Source organism: Centruroides sculpturatus, unplaced genomic scaffold (genome assembly GCF_000671375.1).
Source record: "Centruroides sculpturatus isolate CEXI.00-Female unplaced genomic scaffold, Cexi_2.0 scaffold453, whole genome shotgun sequence".
NCBI lineage: Eukaryota > Metazoa > Arthropoda > Arachnida > Scorpiones > Buthidae > Centruroides > Centruroides sculpturatus.
The window spans coordinates 58,857-78,546 of record NW_019384758.1 but is presented as its reverse complement, the minus strand read 5'-3'; the positions used below and the strand labels follow the sequence as shown (position 1 = coordinate 78,546).

General features: G+C 31.4%; 1 protein-coding gene across 2 annotated transcripts; it reads left to right on the top strand.

The window, feature by feature from the left end:
• Positions 1 to 11,425: 11,425 nt before the first annotated feature.
• Positions 11,426 to 16,802, top strand: LOC111628748. 2 transcript variants are annotated; one of them, XM_023372590.1, is made up of 7 exons: positions 11,426 to 11,661; positions 14,995 to 15,142; positions 15,305 to 15,534; positions 15,696 to 15,757; positions 15,837 to 15,938; positions 16,013 to 16,096; positions 16,544 to 16,802. In XM_023372590.1, exons 3-7 carry the CDS (start codon positions 15,369 to 15,371, stop codon positions 16,571 to 16,573), a joined length of 444 nt encoding a protein of 147 aa, XP_023228358.1. In that variant the 5' UTR covers positions 11,426 to 11,661; positions 14,995 to 15,142; positions 15,305 to 15,368; the 3' UTR covers positions 16,574 to 16,802. The 2 variants fall into 2 exon arrangements, with proteins under 2 accessions (XP_023228358.1, XP_023228357.1); XM_023372589.1 differs by having other exon boundaries at positions 11,428 to 11,661; positions 15,330 to 15,534.
• The last annotated feature ends 2,888 nt before the right edge of the window (positions 16,803 to 19,690 follow it).

Sequence of the window (19,690 nt, the reverse complement as noted above, 5' to 3'; positions counted from 1 at the left end):
CTTTATTTTTGTCCTGTAAAACCTTCAATGAAACAAAAATTTATTTTTTATTGACAACTGTATTTATCAAAAACGAATTAAAGTTTGAGAAGCAAACGCAAAGCGGCTCAGTACACAAACCTTCAAAATTTCGGATGTACTGTACATAGTCTGAAATTACGTTGTTGAACTTATCGTGGTAAAAGTGCAAGTCACTGTGGTCACATCAAATTAGTCCTCTTGTGAAGCCATTTACGGGTGCCTGGTCAACGCTTCGAAGCAGTTTTAGAACTTTTTTGTGAAATGACCTTCAGTGCTGCCTTTGATGTCATTAAAGCCATCAAAATGTCTTACTTTTAATATTTTCTTTATCTTGGGAATAGAAAAAGGCATTGGAAGTAAAAATCTGGTGAATAAAGAGGTTATTTGTCTATTGACTAAAACCTCCCTCACAGACAGTGCCTTGTGAGCAGGTGAATTGTCGTGGTGCAAGAAGAGCCACGAATTGTTCGAAAAAAGTTTGTGTCATTTCCGTCTTACCTTTTCACGCATCCTCTCTATTCACCGGATCTAGCCCCCAATAACTTTTTAAGTATAACGCGTTTGTGAGAAATTGTGTTAACCATACACAGAAAACGGAATGAAATAAATCTGTTTGCATACATTTTCTACAAAAACATACGGTAAAAGTAGTCGAAAATAGATCATATCTTAGCTGTTATTTTTCTTGTAGAGTGAGAATTTCAAAAACTTTAAGCATAATGCACAAAATTCAAGCATGTGCTTCAAGCTTCGATAATCATACAAACATCTTACATAAATTCCTCATACGGATGTGTAGATTGTTTTAAACTGATTTTATAAATGTAATACTTAATTTATGAATGATTAAGCAATTTTCAAATATATATAACAAACAACCTGGTCTTTTATTTTGGATGAAACAACGGATGTGCTAAAAAGATGCGTGCTGAACATTCTCATTAGTCCTTAAATATGTGGGCCAGTACAACCCAGCTGTTAAGAATTTACGAATTAGAAAAGGCGAATTCAACTGCATGTTATGCAGAAACTCAATGATGCATGTGCCAAATTGTGGAACTTTGCCATTCCGTATGTAAAAGTTTGGTTATGTAACAGACCATGCACTAAGTGCATGATCAAATATTAAGTTGATGTATCCGAAAATGAGACGTTGTCACTTGTCTTGCCCATGTGAAGCAATTAGGAGAGAATTTGACAGCAATTTTCGATTTCATTTCGAAAATGAAAAATACTTTATTTTACTTTAATGAAATTAATTTTATTCTGAGGTGTATAAACTTCAACTCAAGTTGACCCATTAGGCCTGCATTACTCTCATCAAAACAAACACGTCAAGACGAATTATGATGTACAGTACATAACTACAATATCAATATTAATTTACATGTTAATTACGGGATCAGTATGTTGTTTAAACTACATCACAATTGTACACTATTAATACAACATTAGACAATACTGAACCGTCATTTACATTATTCGAGGCCCTCGCTAACCGCTTTGTAAGGCGCCTATGCACCATATATTGTTTAGCTTCTGTAATGTACAGTAATAAAGAGCGATATAATGAGAATGAACCTTATTTTTAAACACGCCGAAAACGAAGTGGAATGAATAGTTTAGAGAAATTGAAATAAATCCTAAACAAAATCCAGACATTCAAAATACAATTCCCGAGTCTCCTCTGTCATAAAACTGGAGTTTTTAGTGAAAACCAAGTATGCAATTCTCACATCTGTTGATACTGAGATATCATTTTAGCATTCAAAAATATTCTCCTTCGCATTTTCTGTGGCTGACCATGCAAAATGTAGACCGACTTTGTATTTGCAAGTACAATGCGTTTCTGTTTGTAGTTACTCACTTTTGGAATCTGATCCATCAGACTCCAAAAGTGAATACCTGATTGAAATTCTCTATCATTTTGTTAAATTTTAGATGTTCTATAAATACTTTTATGTACAATAAAATGATGGCTTTTACTTTTATATGTTTTAAGAAGCACTTTTTTAGCACTTTCTTTCGAGAAAATTAATCTCTGTTTTAGTCATATTTTAAAGAAAATTTACATATCAACTCAGTGGTTTCCAAATTATTTTGCAAACGTGGTTCCAATAGATTCTGGTAACTCCGATAAGCCAAAAAACTTGTAAAATGCCTACTTTATAGGGAAAAAATTAAAATTTTAGATTTCGTGAGAAAAAGTGTACTACGGAAATTTTTTTAAGTATTGTTTTTATGATTTGCAATATTTTACTATTTATTATTAATTCAGTGTTTATTTTGCTTATTTAGATAAAAAATAATATATGATAGGTGTATTAGTTTAGGAAATACTTAGTAATTAAGGGATTTTGCTGTTTTACGCGAATTTCCACGTAGGCGAGTGGTCTTTGAACGTATTAATAGAATAGATTTGAATTTAAATTTAAGGAAATTTAACGAGTAGAGGAAAGGATCTCATAGTTATTTTCACGTTTTTATATGAAGAAAGGAAACCATGGCATACACATTACAGTAAAATGACAATTCAAAAAGTGTTCTCTATTATAAATTCTCTTATGAAAATAAGAACATTTATGTATCATAGTATCTCTTTTGTGTGTCTTTCTATCATAATTAAAATTAGTACCGATGTATAAACTGTATATACTAGTTCTATTTTGATTATATGTATATAATTACTAGGGCAGATAGTCTTTGGACATTTTGGTCGTTTGATGATGCTCTAAAATCCTTGTTGCAATTCATAATTCTTTGTTAAGCATATTAGATTTATATACAATTACTTAATCTATTTACATAGGCTGTTTTTTTTTCAAGTTCCGATGGTCCATAAAAAGTGGGTTCGCGCCTCGCCAGGACGGGCTGGCCATGTGAAGTTTTCCAGATTTTCTCCACGTCTGTAACGCCTAAATAGGGGCCAGTTACCCTTAAAAAGACCTTCTGGAAGGCATCCCTCCTAGGCAGATCATCCAAGTGTTGCATTGCCATAACTTAATAAAACAAACAAAAGTATTTTACTTTTTGAGATTTTGAATATTTTCAATGGCAACAACTACAATGTGCATGGCGTTTAAGATAAGGCCCTTCTGATTGTATCATTTCATTTTTCTATAAAAAGTCTAATTTTACTAAAAGTTACATGCCAGTCATTTACTCGAGTCAGTAAAACCAATGTAGATTTATAATATAGATTCCTTTCGAGTTGCAAAAAGGAAGTATATCGTGCTTCCATCAGTTAGTAATGGGGTAAAGCCAGATGCATGGGGGTAAAGACGTGTGCCACCCTCTCTGGAATCAAGAATCGAATCCAAACAGTCAAAAAATTCCAAGAATTTTTGGTTACAAATATATCAGGCTCCGTCTCTCAACAATCGACTCACAGTTATGGGCCTGATCGAACCCGCAACAGGCTTGAAAAAGGCCACAGAGTGTAAAGAGCAAAAAAAAAAAAATGATCAGAGCTATTTAGACTTTTGATCAATATATTGCAGGTACATAAGCAAATATGTTGCTAAAAAACTGGCAATCTGAAAGAAAAATAACTTTATGAGAAGTGTGAAATTAACAATTAAAATAATTTTAATATAATAATGATTTACAGTTGTTAGATTATTAACATCAGCAGGAAAGATGCCCAAACAAGTTAACCCAATTGGTGGTCCAGATAATCTCTTCAAGAATATATTTATCTATAAAAGACAATTCTATCAATAATTTCATGTAAACCACTTGTGTATGAATTACTAAAAGAACTCTTACCTGAATTCGTACACTACTCGAAATATTTTTGATTGCCAATTCATGCAAAACATCTTTTGTTCGATAAGCCTGGATTAAAAATAAGTTTATTTATTAAACAATTTATACGAATAAATTTTTTTTGTGTGGAAAATATTAATTTTTATTTAAGTTTTGTTGATATTTTAAATCATTGTTATTTATGGAATGATAGAAAAAATGAAATTGATGAAGACATCGATTCAAGTAAAATTTTTTATCACATTTAAACGTTACAGGCGGATGACACTTGATGAGGTAAAAGTGTCAATCTACCCTTTTGAAGATTCGAGTCTGTATCGAGATATTCTGAAAGTTTTTAGGAGTGTGGTGTGCCTGAAATGCTAGGTCCTGTCTGTACCTGCTCAGCTATCACTATTTTAGGGGTGCCGAATGGGTCTTGAAAAATAATATCTCAGAATGAGGTAATGATTAGAAAACGAAACTTGACATAGTAGATTGTATATAAGGGGCACTGACGCTATTAAATTTTGCTGATTAAAGGTCAAGAGAATGAGAAATAGAGCGGTCACTTGTCATAACTCGAGAAGAATTAGACTTAATGACGACTTTACTTATTATTAGCATTTACAATTTTTTTCATTATAACCTCATCTCTATCCTCAAAATTAAGCGCTTCGCCATTTTATAATAATTAATAATATAAAATTTTTAATGATAAAATTTCATAACAGAAAGCGTCACACACAATTTATTTCTTAATATTATGATTAATAATATAAAAGTTATTTTTGAAATGAAATCTCTTAACAGCCGGAAAAGTTACGCAACTCGTTGCTAGATTTTTTAAATAATATTTTAATACATTAAAGTAATGATTTAATTGGTATATATTCAAATATGTAAATCCTTTTCAAAATATTTACAGTCTAATATCAAGAGTTTGCGAGCAGCATGATATAGGCAGTTTAGGCTCAGCCTATCGCTCTAGGAAATCCTGGATCGAATCCAGGTGACTAAATTCCAGGAATTTTTAGGGGTGGTCTATCCGAGTTATGTCGCGTTCGGTCAATCACCATCCTGCCGTCCCTATTTGAGCCCGGACAAACTCACAATGAGTATAGAAAAATGACTTTTAGTGCCTATATGGCGAAAAGAAACAAAAAACAAAAAAAAATCTATGTTGGTTGATTTGATTGGATACGGATAAAGAGTGCATTTCAGGAGTGCTTTCTATAGAAAACTGGCTCCTATTTAGGTGTTAAACACGTGAAGAAAACCCAGAAAACTCCACTTAGCCAGCGCAAACCTTCCTTTAATGGTTTTATACATCAACCATTGGTGCCGAAAGTAAAACTAAACAAACTCTTACAAATATATATGGTTCATCAATTGTACTCCTGTGAAATTATTTTTATTTTACTACAGAGTAAACAGAACATAAATTCTTGTGTTTGTATTTAATATACATACATATTTTTATATTATGAAAATGTAACTCAATGTTTGGATGCTTGGAGCACATTGTATTGAAAAGTATTATAATTTGTCTTTTGTTTAATCCAGGAATCTAACACCGATATAAAACAAGATCTTAAAATTTCATATATAATAGTAAAAATTTCTTTACGAGTATAAGTTTTTTAATCAATTATTTTATATTAAACATAAAATAATTTGTTAAATATACTTACACATGATCGAAGATATCCGCTGACGAACACTATGATAAATAATGTATATGTGTATAAACACGATAAACTAAGCATAAAAATCTGAAGTGAACTTTGTTTAACTGTAAATAATTGTTTTAAAGAAAGAAATAAAATTGGAATAGTTAAGGAATACATGCAAAAAATATATTTTTGAAAGCACTCGTCTGCTATTTTTATCATCTGACAGACCATGTGATGTCGATAATGAATCATCTTAAAATCACGTATTTCGTCCATGTGATTGAGCAGATAGCTTAGATGAAAATTTACTTCCTTAAATTTTAAACAAAAGGCTATACAGACAAACATAAAGCAAGATAAAATAAAGATTTCAACAGAAGTTGTTAGACTGATAGAAAAACTTAAAGCATTAGGTACAAAAACAATACGAAACACTCCTAAAGTTTTGTCAATAGTATCTTTAAACTGATACAAATAATAAAATGTAACAGTAGATACAAAGATGACGAAAGCGCACCATACTACGATGAATAATTGTTGAGCTTCATGCAAATATTTTAAATATTTTTGATAATGTCTTGTAGAAATTGGATGAATCGATTTTAACCAAATTTCGCTTAATTTTTCCTGAAGGCTTATAAATTCAGGAGAATAAATGAAAATATAGAAAGAAAAAAATACTCTTAGAGAATTTACAAGAAGAAATAACAGAACTTCGTCGACATAATCACCAAAAAAATTTTTTATATAAATCAAAAATGGCCGATTTAAATCCACCCCAAAGGCAATAACAATATAAATTGAAAGTATTCCTATTACATTATAAATATTAAAGGACATAATTAATTTCCTGAGTATAGAATTTCTGACAAGTTCTACGGTTGTTAATAAAGGATTTAGAAGACAATACCAACATTTAAATTGTTCTTCGTCTTCCATTTCAATCGTCATTCCGTCTGGACACTCTGCAAACATTTATCTTCAAGTTTTATCCCAAATTACTAAGTTATTTTAAACCAAAACTTTACTAATTATTAACTCAATAATTAGTAAAGTTTCAATCGTTTTTGATAATAATAAATTATTAAAAAATCTTTCGAGCTACCAAATGTCTGTGTTGCAATTATGAAGTCTTAAAAGCTATTAAATGTTAGTTTACATATTAATTCCTTTATATAATATATTTTACCAGAGTATTCTTTTATTTCTCAAAGATTGACATTACATAATGAACAAGTGTAAATCGATAAAGTAAACAATTAGAGCTTTTACAAAATTGTTTAATACACGATAATAAATCAGCTTTTAATTCTTATATATTGAACGTTTATATCATTTCCATAATTAGTTGCAAATGCTGTTCCATTATGGATGAGATATATTTTTAACCGTTAACATTTCATGAATTTATAAAAAGTTATAAATTTAGTATATAATATTTTTTGCTTTGTATTTTTGTTATTTTTTTCATTTTTTAATCCCTGTCCTTTGGGCACTAAGAGTGCCTTTTTTTAATCGTGCCATCGTGGGGTTGGATCGAACCCAAAATGGTGAGAAACGGGGCCCGACGTATCGGGCCCATAAAAATTCATGAAATTTACTCTTTTGGCTTCGATCCTGGATCTCCAAAACGGTAGGCTACGCCTTAATCCATGCCTATTTCAAAATTCATGGCAGCAATCTTAAATTTTATCATTAATGCTTTCAAATCTCGCTGCATCAGCGCTATAACTTAGAGAAAATCGGTAAATTATGTTTAGCAAAGTCACTTTAAGCAACTTTACCAAGTAATGCACCCTATATTTTGGTTTATCACTGATTAATTATTTTAAATTGATTCATATTGTAATACAAATGAAAGCATAGTTCATTAGTTCAGTAGTTCATTAATTTGCGGCGAGGTGTAAAATGTAAAAAAATTTGCTGGAGTGTTTCGTGTACAAAATGAAAAACTATATATTTTAAATTACGAATCGTTGTGTACATTAATAAGTGTTACTCTAGAGCAGCGATACCCAAACTTTTCAACTGTATCGACCAAACTTTTCGTGTCAAGTATGTTCGTGTAACAGATTCAAGTGTGCCACAGGACTGATTTGGTCCGAAGCCATAGTTTGTTGCACCACTGCTCTAGTGCTTCGCTATTAGTTAATCATGGATATAAGGAATATTTAAAATAAATCTTTAAATAAATGCGTTTTTTTATTATTATTAAAATGCCATTTCTTGAGATACCCCATTTGAGAATCACTAAATTACATAATAAATTTGCATCGCATTATTGCATGGTTATCGTCGATGTAATCGGACGATATAAAATATATAATTTTATAATTTTCAGATGATTCTTCAATGATTCAGTTTTATCGGATACGGCAAAGCAACACATTGACGAGCTACCAAAGGGATACCACCCGGAAGACTTTCTATGGAAAATTAGCCCCTATTTAGATTTACGATATATGAAGAACACCCGGCAAACTCCACGTGGCTATCCACTTGGTCAGATGTGAACGAGTGTTCAATGTTTTTTGTTAAGTTATGGCAACGCAACACTTGGGCACTCTGCCTAGGAAGATGCTTTTTGAGAGCTCTTTTTAAGGATAGCTAGCCTCTATTCAGGCGTTACAGACGTGGAAAACACACGGAAAACTCCACGTGGCCAGCTCGTCCTGGCGAGGCGCCAACCCAAGACCGAACTCCCAGTGTTCAGAGAACGAAACCGCTTGGCCACCTATGGGCCCAGCAGTGTTCAATGGTGTTGCCGATTGGCCACTAGCGAAAACTTGGAACTTCTGAAGAAATAATATAATTCATTCAATTTATACGAAGATTTATGTGAGAAAAAATAGCATTGAATAGTTTATTTGAAGAAAGATTATAATATATTTGTTCTTAAAAGAATTAATTAATTAAAAAATTATGAACAGACGAAGATAATTATAAAAACTGTTTGAGAGATTGTCGAATTTAAAATTTAAAATTATTTAAATCATTTTTATTATTTATAGTGATAAAAGCCGTATAGATAAGGTTATTTTTGATTGGTTCGGTGATATTTGTTTAGGGCAACTCGTGGGCGATCTGTTGAGGGGAGAGGTCATCTATGGCAAACTCCTCTATTTAAGTGTTACTAGTGTGAAGAAAACCCAGTAAACTCTAAACTCTCATTTGAGAAGCAAGAACTCACGACCAGTGTTTAGTAGTTTTATCCCCTCGGCCACTGATAGACTTATTGCTTTTTGAAAATCTACAGTGGTACCTAGTACTGTATTTCGAACGCTTTGGAGTTTTATCGTTAAATTCAACAAAAATTTGCCTGGAATTTCGAACGATTTGGAGTTCGAACGACCTGAAATGAATTAAGTTAGAAGTACAAGGCACCACTTTATTTTTATCTTTCAATATGAATTTAATTACTGATTTATTCATATGATCGACAAAATTTTAAATATTTTTTATTTAAAAAGGTACCACGTGTGATAAGTCCTTTTTATAGAAATATGCAAAAATAAGAATTGTTTAATCATATTAGTTTTACTTTTTTTTTCTTTACGCCTATTTTAATTTTATATAGAGAGTACTTAATTCTTTTTCCCTGATATTTTGTGAATTGCTTCTCCATTATCTGTCCCATCCCTGTTGAATTTCTTCTCATCACTCCTAGTAACTTGTTGCCATTTATCAGTCCATGCCAAAGGCTTGTCTTTGTTATTTATGGGCAGAATTTGTTTCATTTTCTTATTTTGTAGATGGCTTGGTAAATTCATAACTCTGTATACTATGGATTCTGACACATTTGTGGCTAGATGAGATGCAATTTGCGTTAGACTCATTACTTTTTTGTTTCATATTTTCAACTAGAATTGATATAATTTGTCAAAAAATGTTGTGAACAATTTTTCTATTCCTACGATAAAACCTTTAATTCATCATATATTCCAGAACTATATTTTGTAAAAATTTAAACTTAATCTACTACTATATTCTCGGGATTCATATGGAGGATCAACCTGTGTGGCTTTATTTCTCCGATACAGCTGTGATGTTAGTATCCGATAAACCGGCTGAAGTTATTCCTTGCCTTACGCGGGAAGCGGAGGTAATGCCTTCCGGGAGGTCTTCAAAGAGTAACTGGGCTTTATTCATACGTTAGAGACGTGGAGAAAACTCGGAAAACTCCACATGGCCACGAGGCGCGAAGGCACGATCGAACTCCCAATGTTCAGTGAACAGAACCGCTTGGCCTACTCTTTGTCGATAGATGGCGGTTCATATGGAGTATAGTGGCTATGCGCCTTTACTCCGAGAGACTTGTGGGTGATCGCTATGCGACCCAAGAGCCGGCCTTATAGAATAGCCTAAACACGCGCGGGGAAAAGAATGCCTTCCGGGAGGACTTTTATGGGAAACTGGCCCCTATTCAGGCGTCATCGACATGGAGAAAACCCGGAAAACTCCATGCTGACAGCCCATCCGAGCGAGGCGCGAATCCACGACCGAACTCCCAGTGTTCAGGGTCTAGTCCATTTAAGTGCGGGGACGAAGACCACTCGGCTACTAGTGGGCGGTGGGCCTACTCTTCCTTTTCTTTATTTTTTTTTCTTTGAGGCGGTTTATATGAAGTTTATAGCTATTCGCTTTTACTCTGAGAGAAATGGTGGTTGATCGCTTGGGCCTACTCTAATACTCTCCTGTATTTTATACTATACTGTGTGCTATTTTGCATATTAATTGCAAAATAGCACACAGCAATTTAAATGCTGAAACAGAGATGTCTTTATCATTCTGGACAAATATGTCTTATAGAGCGTTATTAAAATTCATATATATTTTTATTTTTATTGAGTTTTGATAAAATTATTATTACACGATATCATAATAAACCGACACTTAATTTCTTTCCGTTGTTCTGTAATGTTCTTCACAATACGAAACGGATGAAAAGACTTTTTTTGTTGCAAAATGACAGGAAATTGGGAACCATTTAGGCCAATGGGGGGCAAGGAGGGATTGATTACATGGGAATGATGAAGCTTTATATTCATCCAGTACTGATATTAAAACACTTCATGTCTGCATGGGAATCAGTTTCACAATGTGCAAAATCTGATGTTTAGTGGTCGTGCGGTTGATTTAAACTTCTGCATCGGTCCATAGACTTTACACGGAGAATTTGGACACGAATATCTCGGCCCATATATCGAATATCAAAGTTTTAAATTCGTCACGACATCGGCTATGCCAAGTTTTTCGCAAATATTTGCGAAAAATCCAGTTGCTGTGTAGTTGTTGTAAACTTACACAGGCAATTGGCCCTTCGCTTTACATGGAGAATTTTGATCTGAAACATCTCAGCCCATATAGGAATTTCAAATTACGGCTTCGTCACTACATCAACGTTGTCGAGTTAAACATATTCGCAAAAATGAGGTTTAATGGTCGTGTGGTTGTTTGAACTTCGATCAAACAAACACAGAGGTCACCAAACTACGGCCCGTGGGCCGGATCCGTCCTTCGAGGCCAGTTCTTCCGGTCTGCCGCCGCACGGTATCACAAATGAGCTAAAATATAATTATTTATGTGGAAATATACATTGTAGATATACTTACTATGTAAAAATTTTAAATAAGTGTAAGTAAAAATGCCAAAATTGGTCCAATCTAATTTTTGCATCTGACAGTAATGTGAGAAGCTACATGGTAAGGGGATTGGTCCCTGATTACCTGATGGCAACATCGGGTCGGTTAAACCTGCTCAATTGTCACTGGATGGCTTGGATTCGCGTGACAGAGGGGCGGTAAGTCTATCGATAGAGTGATCGTTCCCTGAGAAAAGACAGGTTACTGGGTTAACAAATAACAAAAGTTTAATAAACTAAAGTAATGAATGCATTGAAGCTACTAAATCTATGTACCACTATAATTATCGGGTTCGTGGGAAAATACATTTAAGATATGCACTATATCTTATATCTAGGTACAGTACTTACAGCTAATTGACCGAGAGAAAGTTTACAGCAATCTAATCATAATACCTCTGAGAGATTGACGATGTTTTCTGCTTTCGTCGAGGCATATCGACAGGGAGACTTCTATGGAGATAACTCGGTCGGGAGCATGGCGAACGAGCCGTGTCTATGGCTTTTTAATCGAATCCGCCCTGAATTTCGAGTGTGTGTCCTTTTTATCCTCACTGAGCATGAGACTTTACTCAGGTAACTCACGTTGTTGTGGTCCTAAGTTCGAGACGTGTCAACGGTTTGGCCGGTGAGCGCCGTAAGAATTTGACGCCCCGGCCGGACTGTTGATACTTTCTGTCAGGTGTTGCGACTTTTCTTACCACGTAATTTAAACGATTTTAAAGTTCTTAGAGGTCAACAATTAGGTGTTGAAACTTATCTTAAAAACTTTCGCACAACAAAGGCAAAGATTGTTGAATTTGTAAGGTTATTCGATCGTCTTTTATCTATCCGACCAGAGGGCAACGGAAATGCCAGGTGGAGAGTAAAAGTAGGTTTTTTTCACTTCTTAATTAACCACGTATTAAATTTAATTAATTAACCCCTGGATCTCACAGTAATATAATTTTTAGATAAATTAGTGAAATAAAAAATTCGGCGACTTTTTTCAACTTTGGATATCAGATAGCTTTTTGTATAAGTATCGGTACCTGCAATGAAGTTTCTAAGAAAAGCGATTATGAGCTTGCTGCAGCTATTGTGTTTGTGTATTTGTACATAAATATGTTGGCTGTCTTTATTTTTTGTGTATTCAATACACTGTATTAAACAAAATAATTATGCGGCCCTTGCTGGTCATTTTCTCAGTTATCTGGCCCGCTGTTAAAAAAGTTTAGTGACTCCTGAACAAACAAATTTGACAAAACACTTTCTGACTTATGAGGAGCTCCGCTCAATTAAGATAGTTCTCATAAGACTGAAACAACCTTCTGTAATGTAGCCATATGACAAATTTATTACTTTTCACAAATTTATTTTCTGGTGATGTCATTGATATACTATCTGCGATAATTATGGTTTCAAGCCTATCGCAATATTTTTGAAAATGTTCTTCAATAATGCAATACTCTTTGAAGTTATTATCAGAAATATATTTGAATCCATGTATTGTCTACGAGGACATTTCTATTTTGTTTATCCCACCGGTGGGTGCCCAGTGCATAAAACCACTAAACACTGACTGGTAGTTTGCGCCTAGACAACGGGCTGGCCATGTACAGTTTTCCAGGTTTCTGTCACGTTCGTAATACCTAAATAGGAGCCAGTTTCCCATAAAAGATTTCTTGGGAGGCATTCCCCCCTTGACAGATCGCCCACGTGTCGCGTTTCCATAATCGAATAAACCACATGTTTTCATTTAGGTCAATTTTGTTTATTGACTACGTAAGCATTTGCATTTATATGTTAATTATGTTTATTGTTTATGTAAACACATATTTACCGAACATGTGCTTTTCAATTATGTTAATATTTACTGACCTCATTTGTTCTATAAAGTTTTATTATAATTAACAGCAATTAAATCATTAATAAAAGCATTATTGCTTTTAATTTTAAGAAAATTGAATAAATGTTTTGTCGTACTTTTATTTTTAAACATTTTAAGAATAAATTTAGTTTCTTTTATTTCAAAAGCAATGTATTGAGTTACTTTCACGATAAATAACGAAAGTACTAACTTCAATTGTGACATTTGTGTCCTATATTATTATTGACATAAAGATGGCTTATCGTGCTAAATGTACATTTGTGTTATGATTACTTAGCGTTAGCACGTGGCTATAATGGCAATAATGGCGTCAGAAAATGATAGTGTTGTTAATAATTTCGCTAAAAATATATTCAACAATTATCTAATAATTTTACGAATAAATAAATGGTCGAAAAGAACTTATTTAAAAATAATGCATAATGTCCATACAATCAAAAACTGATATTGTGAATGTAATTTTTTTCTTTAGTTTTTTTCTTTTCTACCTATTTTATTATTTTGTTATTTTAAATTGGTATGTATATATTACTGTAATTTTATTCTTTGGATTCAAATAGCTGAATATTCCAAAGAATTTTGTATTTTAAATGTGTTCTTAACTGTTCTATAGAAAAATAACAATTAGCAACATTTTATGATTTTTAAAAACTTGAAGATGGCCTGTGGAACAGGTTTAAAACGTTTGTTGCAATTAATAAATAATTCTCACAGAGATAAAGTGTTGTTGAGGAAGTTAAGAGTCATCTAGCTGGGTATTAATTAAGTAATTAACAATTACAATTAAAAATACTGTATTACACGTTAATATTAATTTTAATTAAATTTTCTATTTTTGCAAAGTATCTGCCTCAACCTCGCTATTGTTTTTTTTTATCAGATGTATCAGCAACATTTTCATATTACTTTCACGGTTGTTATGCATGACAATGGGCAATCGGTCAAATAATGACCCATAAGGTTTTTACATTTTTGGACTCGGGGGACCTTGAAACGACGAGAAATGAAAAAAAATTAGTGGCTTTTTCTGTATGTATGAATATTAGTGTGTGTGGGGAGATTAATATCATATCATTTATCTAAAAATGTTTGAATAAATTTTATTGAATACCTAAAAATTGTAGGAGGGACATCCCGAATTTTCAAACTTTGTTGTTGAAGTACCGTGTTGTACTGTACGTGATAATTTATGTATCTTTCAATTTGACACTTACTGCAGCTTTTATTTCTTTGATAGCGTTTTTAAACGTTTAATTTTAAGGTTGGATTTTATTAATTTATGAAAAAATTTAAAAACTATTTTAAAATTCAATATAATAATATCTATATAATGTATACTGATAATTTACTGTAATATACTGTATTAAGAATCAAGGCTTTCCAGGAAGTAATAGGACTTGAAAAAATACATATTGGGTTCCTATAGCATATTAAATTGTTATAGTGAAGTAAAGGAAATAAACGAAATACTGTATCGTGAAAGAGCGTCTACTTCCTTGGCAATTTAATCCTTTTGTCTTCCCTCTGGGTATCTCAGTTAAAAACAAATTTAAAATTCAATAATATTTAAATTACAGTACATGATAACTAATTATGTATTATGATCTATGGGTGTGTTTCTTGTTGGATGTCATTTTGTTTTGTTTGTGTTGGATGTGTGACAGTGCCTATTTGTATGTTTTATGGTGGTTAGCATTCATACATTGACTAATTGTTTAATTGTCTAAATCATTCCCGAATTTCCTTCAAAGTACTGTCAATTGTTATTAATGATTAATATCATTTTTAACTTAGAAATTAAGTTAAATTAAAGTACAGATTGAACCAATTTAAAGTTGAATTTTAGATTAAATTTTATTCCTCTTCAAAGTTGATTTAGAAAAGGACGCGCTGTTATTAATTAAATAAGAATTTAAACTTCTATCAAAATATAAAATAACTAAAATACTCTATATTTTAAAAGTTAATTATGAGAAAATGTCATAATTAACTTTTTTTTAACGAAATTTGACATGTCATATTTCGCATGTTGACAACAGGCGCAGCTGGTTATTTTATACAGAACAGTACATAAAAGAATTCGAACACACGTAAACATAAATTTTCAAGCAGTTTTACTTTAACGACGCATAAGAACTTAACTTTATAAAGCCTAAAGTCCAGCATATTTTAATAGATTATAACAAGGTAAGTTCTGTCTTTATTTGTTTTTCACCATAAAAATACTAATTTTTGATTTACTGTATTAAAATTTACGTTAAATATTTCAATTATTTTTAACATAAAAATATAATAAAGACAAACTCGAATAATTTTAAACGAATAATTAATTAAATTATATTTTTACAGGGTTAAATTTTTGTTATATTTTTAGGTGGTTTGAATATATAAGAACATAAATCTACCAATTGAAATGAAAGCATCAATGAATATGACGCTTATGCTAATGTTATTCATATTTACTATTGTTTTTTCTCCAATTAAATCTTTTCAATTGTTTCAACCGTTTCAACAAGTTTCATCTGTTAGACCTGCGGATCCATTTGGATATCTCGTACGAGCCGTGGATTGTTTTTGTGGTAAGTGTTTTAGTAACATACTGCTTATAGGTATTTTCATGTTTTACTCGTTAATTATCCTCATAATGTTGATCCAATAAATTTCATCTAGATATAGATGAAATTTATAAATATATAAAATAAATATATTTTCTTACGTTTCTAATTTCTATTTTAATTAGCACTGAGTTGTGAAGGACAAAGACACTATCGGTCGTGCGTAATTGAAAATGGATACGAAGTTGTAAGCTTTTAAATATTCGCAAAAGTTTTATTTTAAAATTTATTTTCCAAACGATATATTATTGATATTTGAAATTTAGAATTTGGAATTCAGTCAAAACTGTGCTCAACAAATTCAATTTTACCCAACGACTCAAGAGGTGTATGCATTCATTTGTAATTCTCTGCGGTCATGCCCACAAGTAAGTTATTCGTGTTTCTGTTTATTGTATTTATTATTATTTATTTCGTTAATTGATAATATATATATTATTAGGAATATAGCCAATATATCAACTGTCTTGCTTCAGCTCAATATGCTTACAGCTTGGACAAACCATATTTTTATCGGACTCTCGATGTGAGTATTATGCGATTGAAATGTACAGTATATTTATAAACCTTATTAAATAATTATTACGTCAATTATTATATAGTAACTAAAGTATTTAGAGTTGGTTTAATTAATTTATATAACAATAAGTGCCGATCGTTAGCAGTTTAATATTATGACGTAACACTTAAGATGCTAATGTGAAACAGAAAAATTAGATAAAATTTATATTTTATAATTTATTTATAAATTTAAATTTCTCTAATAAAATTTATTATTTTAAGAATACTAAAGAAGGGTTAATGAAAAACAAATACGGTTTTAACATAAATAATGTAAAATGCGAATATTTTATATATAAATTACAATTAAGAGATAGCTTTTGTTGGTAAATCAAAAATTTATGATAAAATCTCAGTCTACACTAAATTATTTCATAAACTATTTTGATTGTTGTTGTTATTTTTCTTCCAGGTATGCCTGGCGAATGCAGACAGATGTTAAGAAAAATCAGTTCCTTCAATTTTTCTTTCTTAACAATTTAATGAAAAATTACATTAAGCTGGTTATTATTATTGGTTATTATAGTTTTTATTTTATTTGTAATAAGTTGGTATATAAAATTAGTTGTAATAACAATTTACAATTTAATTCTGGGTTGATTCAAATTGTAGAACTGTATTAGATTTTCATAATTCTTAATAAGCTGAAATAAAGTATTTTAATAACTTGACTATTATTTATTTTGTTCAATCAAACTGCTGAAGTTAGTGTCATATGCAAAGGATTTAATAAATCACACATAAGTGTGATTTATTTAAAATTGTTAATTTATTTCAACAATAACTACTAGGTATTTTCTAGAAAAACGAAACTCAGCTCCGCGGCATAGGTTGTACTGTTTCGGCTTGACATGATTCTAACGTTCTGTCTAAAGCAGTTCAAAACGCAAATTCGAGGATGGACGCGAACGTTCAATGTCATAAGAACGTTAAGAAACGCTTAAAACTCCCACGTTTGTAGACAGCGGTCTACCAATTCCAACAACCGTTAAGACACGCACATTTTCGGGCGCGGGACACCCACGTGAGCGTTTTAAAAAATTGATTTCGTCACGACATCGTACATGTTAAATGCCGTCGTAAACATCAAAATAAAAATTTGTTATAGAGATCGATGTACTTAAATTGTCAGCAATCGTAAATGCCACTGATGTGTTGCGCGGGACCAGAATACAACAGAAACTCGGACAATACACTAATCGTGTCAAATTTTCATTTTAAATATTTTGTCTTCAGATGGAATTACAAAATTACGACTTCTTCACGACATCCAGTTACACATACAGTTTGTTACGAAATGATAAGAGTCCTGTAAACTAATGACATTAAAATAATGAAATAAAAATTACCTTAAGAAACAATAGAAGTGAATTGACTATTGGATTAATCTGATAGCATAAAATAATAATATTAACATCTAGGCACACAGAAATAATCGTTGAATTTTTTTGCATTTTTCGACGTTTCAAAGTTCCTTAAGTCTAAAAATGTAAAAAATCTTGAGGAAGTCATGTTTTGACCAATCGCCACACGTTCCCTCTGTTATATAGGCTATAACAGAGCCTGAAAAGTAAAAAAATTGTTAGAATCAATTTAATTTATGTGATTACCGGCGATCTGCCTTCCCCGAAGATTTCTATGTAATCCTAACCTAACGTAAAAAGAAAAAAAAACGAATTTGGAAATGCTCAGAAATGCTCTATTTTGCATAAAATCAACCACACAAAATAAAAGGAGCTTATCAATTTCTGGAAAGTTTTTGTGTCAAAACAATTTTATATCTTCTGGTCCTACTTTGTATGTTTTCTTCTGCATAATTTTTTTAATTAATCAAAGATCTTTCATAAATAATCAAGTTTTAAAAACCTGTAAATTATTGAGAAAAAAGGTTTTAGTCAGCCGGGATTACCTGATTCTCTAAAATTCAAAAAGATCACGAATACATGAATCCCTAGTCACAACATATATCTCTAGGATGTTCATATTTTATATCGTGTGGTTATAAAATAAGTATTTTTATTTTAAGAAAGAAAGATTTAAGGTCAAGAACTGATGGAAAACCGATATTTATTTGAAAATGTCGCATTAACTGTGACATTTTCAAATAATTCATTTTAATTCTTTCTTCTCGTATTACACATTACATTTAAACGTTACAGCGCCCTCTATCGTCAACTTATTAACTACTTTTTTCTCATTTCATGTTTATTCTCCCTTCTTAAATAGTAAGAATACCAGTTTTGGTTTTATTACAGTTATTCCTTCAAGCTACCAACAGCTCAAAACAGAGATACTTATTTTATAACTACCCGATACTTAAATGTTCAGAAAGATAAGAAAATTTTATTTTTGGTAATTAAACTATTATGTTTCTAGAAAAATACAAAACTTTACTGACGTTACTTCACACGATGACATGTGCGATGCAAACTTTGGAAAAAGTGAAATGGTAGTAGAATGAGACTGAATAGGAAAGTAGAATTAATTCAAAAGTAGTAGCAGATCACAAGGAAAAAATATGTTTGGATGCTTTCTCATTTGCTAACCAAATCTGACAGACGAACATTTCGGATTGAAGTGACATAAACCTTGGCAACTAAGAGTTGCCAAGGTCTATGACATCACAACAGAGTTTAAGAAGCTTTGATATAGAGAATATATATCATGTATTTATAATTATGCTGTGTGTAGTTTAACTCAAATCACACCTTTACAATGCTGTGTAAATAATAATAAGAGAAACCACGATTATAGAATGACGAATGCTTCTGTATTTTCGTTTCTTTGGGGAAAAAGTTTTAAAGCAATACGTCATGAAAAGTTTGTCTTCGCTTAGAATTAAGGGAAAAGTATTTATAGTTAATTTATTATAATATTAGTAAAAACAGTAAATAAATTTATTTTATTTTTCACCTTTTAAATATATCGCGATAAATATGTGGTCAGAGTAACTTACTAATCTAACTTAAAGACTGACTCTATTATTAGACAAATTATTAGACAAATGTCACGTTAGTATAATTACTTCTAAATTATACAAAATGAGTTGATCTCAGACTTACATCAGCTTGTAGTTATAATGATGCCTTAGTTTAAAACGGTGATTCTCAACGTTTTCTTCGTCACGCTACAATTTTAGTAATTTAAAAATTTGGAGGCACACTAACAATAAGATAAATTTAAAAGAATTTTACTTGGTTAATTGAGGGATGGATGAATAATATATTTTGTAAAAGTAGCATACTATAATAATTTTCAATGAAATATAAAATAAAATTGCACTACAAAGTAAACAAAGTGTTTACTTTACTTTGTAGTGCAAAAATGTTTATTTAATGATAAATTACAAATACTTTTGGCAGACTTTGTCTTCAATTTTATTAAATAATAGTCTCCATCGGACGAGAAATTTTCAGATAAATTACAAATTACATTTAATGAAAAATTTGAAATGCGTACAATTACATAGACAGAGCCATAATCACATAGAATATTACGCAAATGAACTGAATGTTATTCTTGAAATCTCATTTCTGTATCAAAAAGGTTCATGGTAAAT

What these genes read in the sequence shown, in the direction of transcription:
- LOC111628748 (XM_023372590.1), top strand. Translation starts at nt 15,369, where the DNA reads ATGAAAGCATCAATGAATATGACGCTTATGCTAATGTTATTCATATTT. An exon ending in AGCCGTGGATTGTTTTTGTG is followed by an intron (nt 15,535 to 15,695) that starts GTAAGTGTTTTA and finishes TATTTTAATTAG; the next exon opens with CACTGAGTTGTGAAGGACAA. An exon ending in ATTTTTATCGGACTCTCGAT is followed by an intron (nt 16,097 to 16,543) that starts GTGAGTATTATG and finishes TTTTTCTTCCAG; the next exon opens with GTATGCCTGGCGAATGCAGA.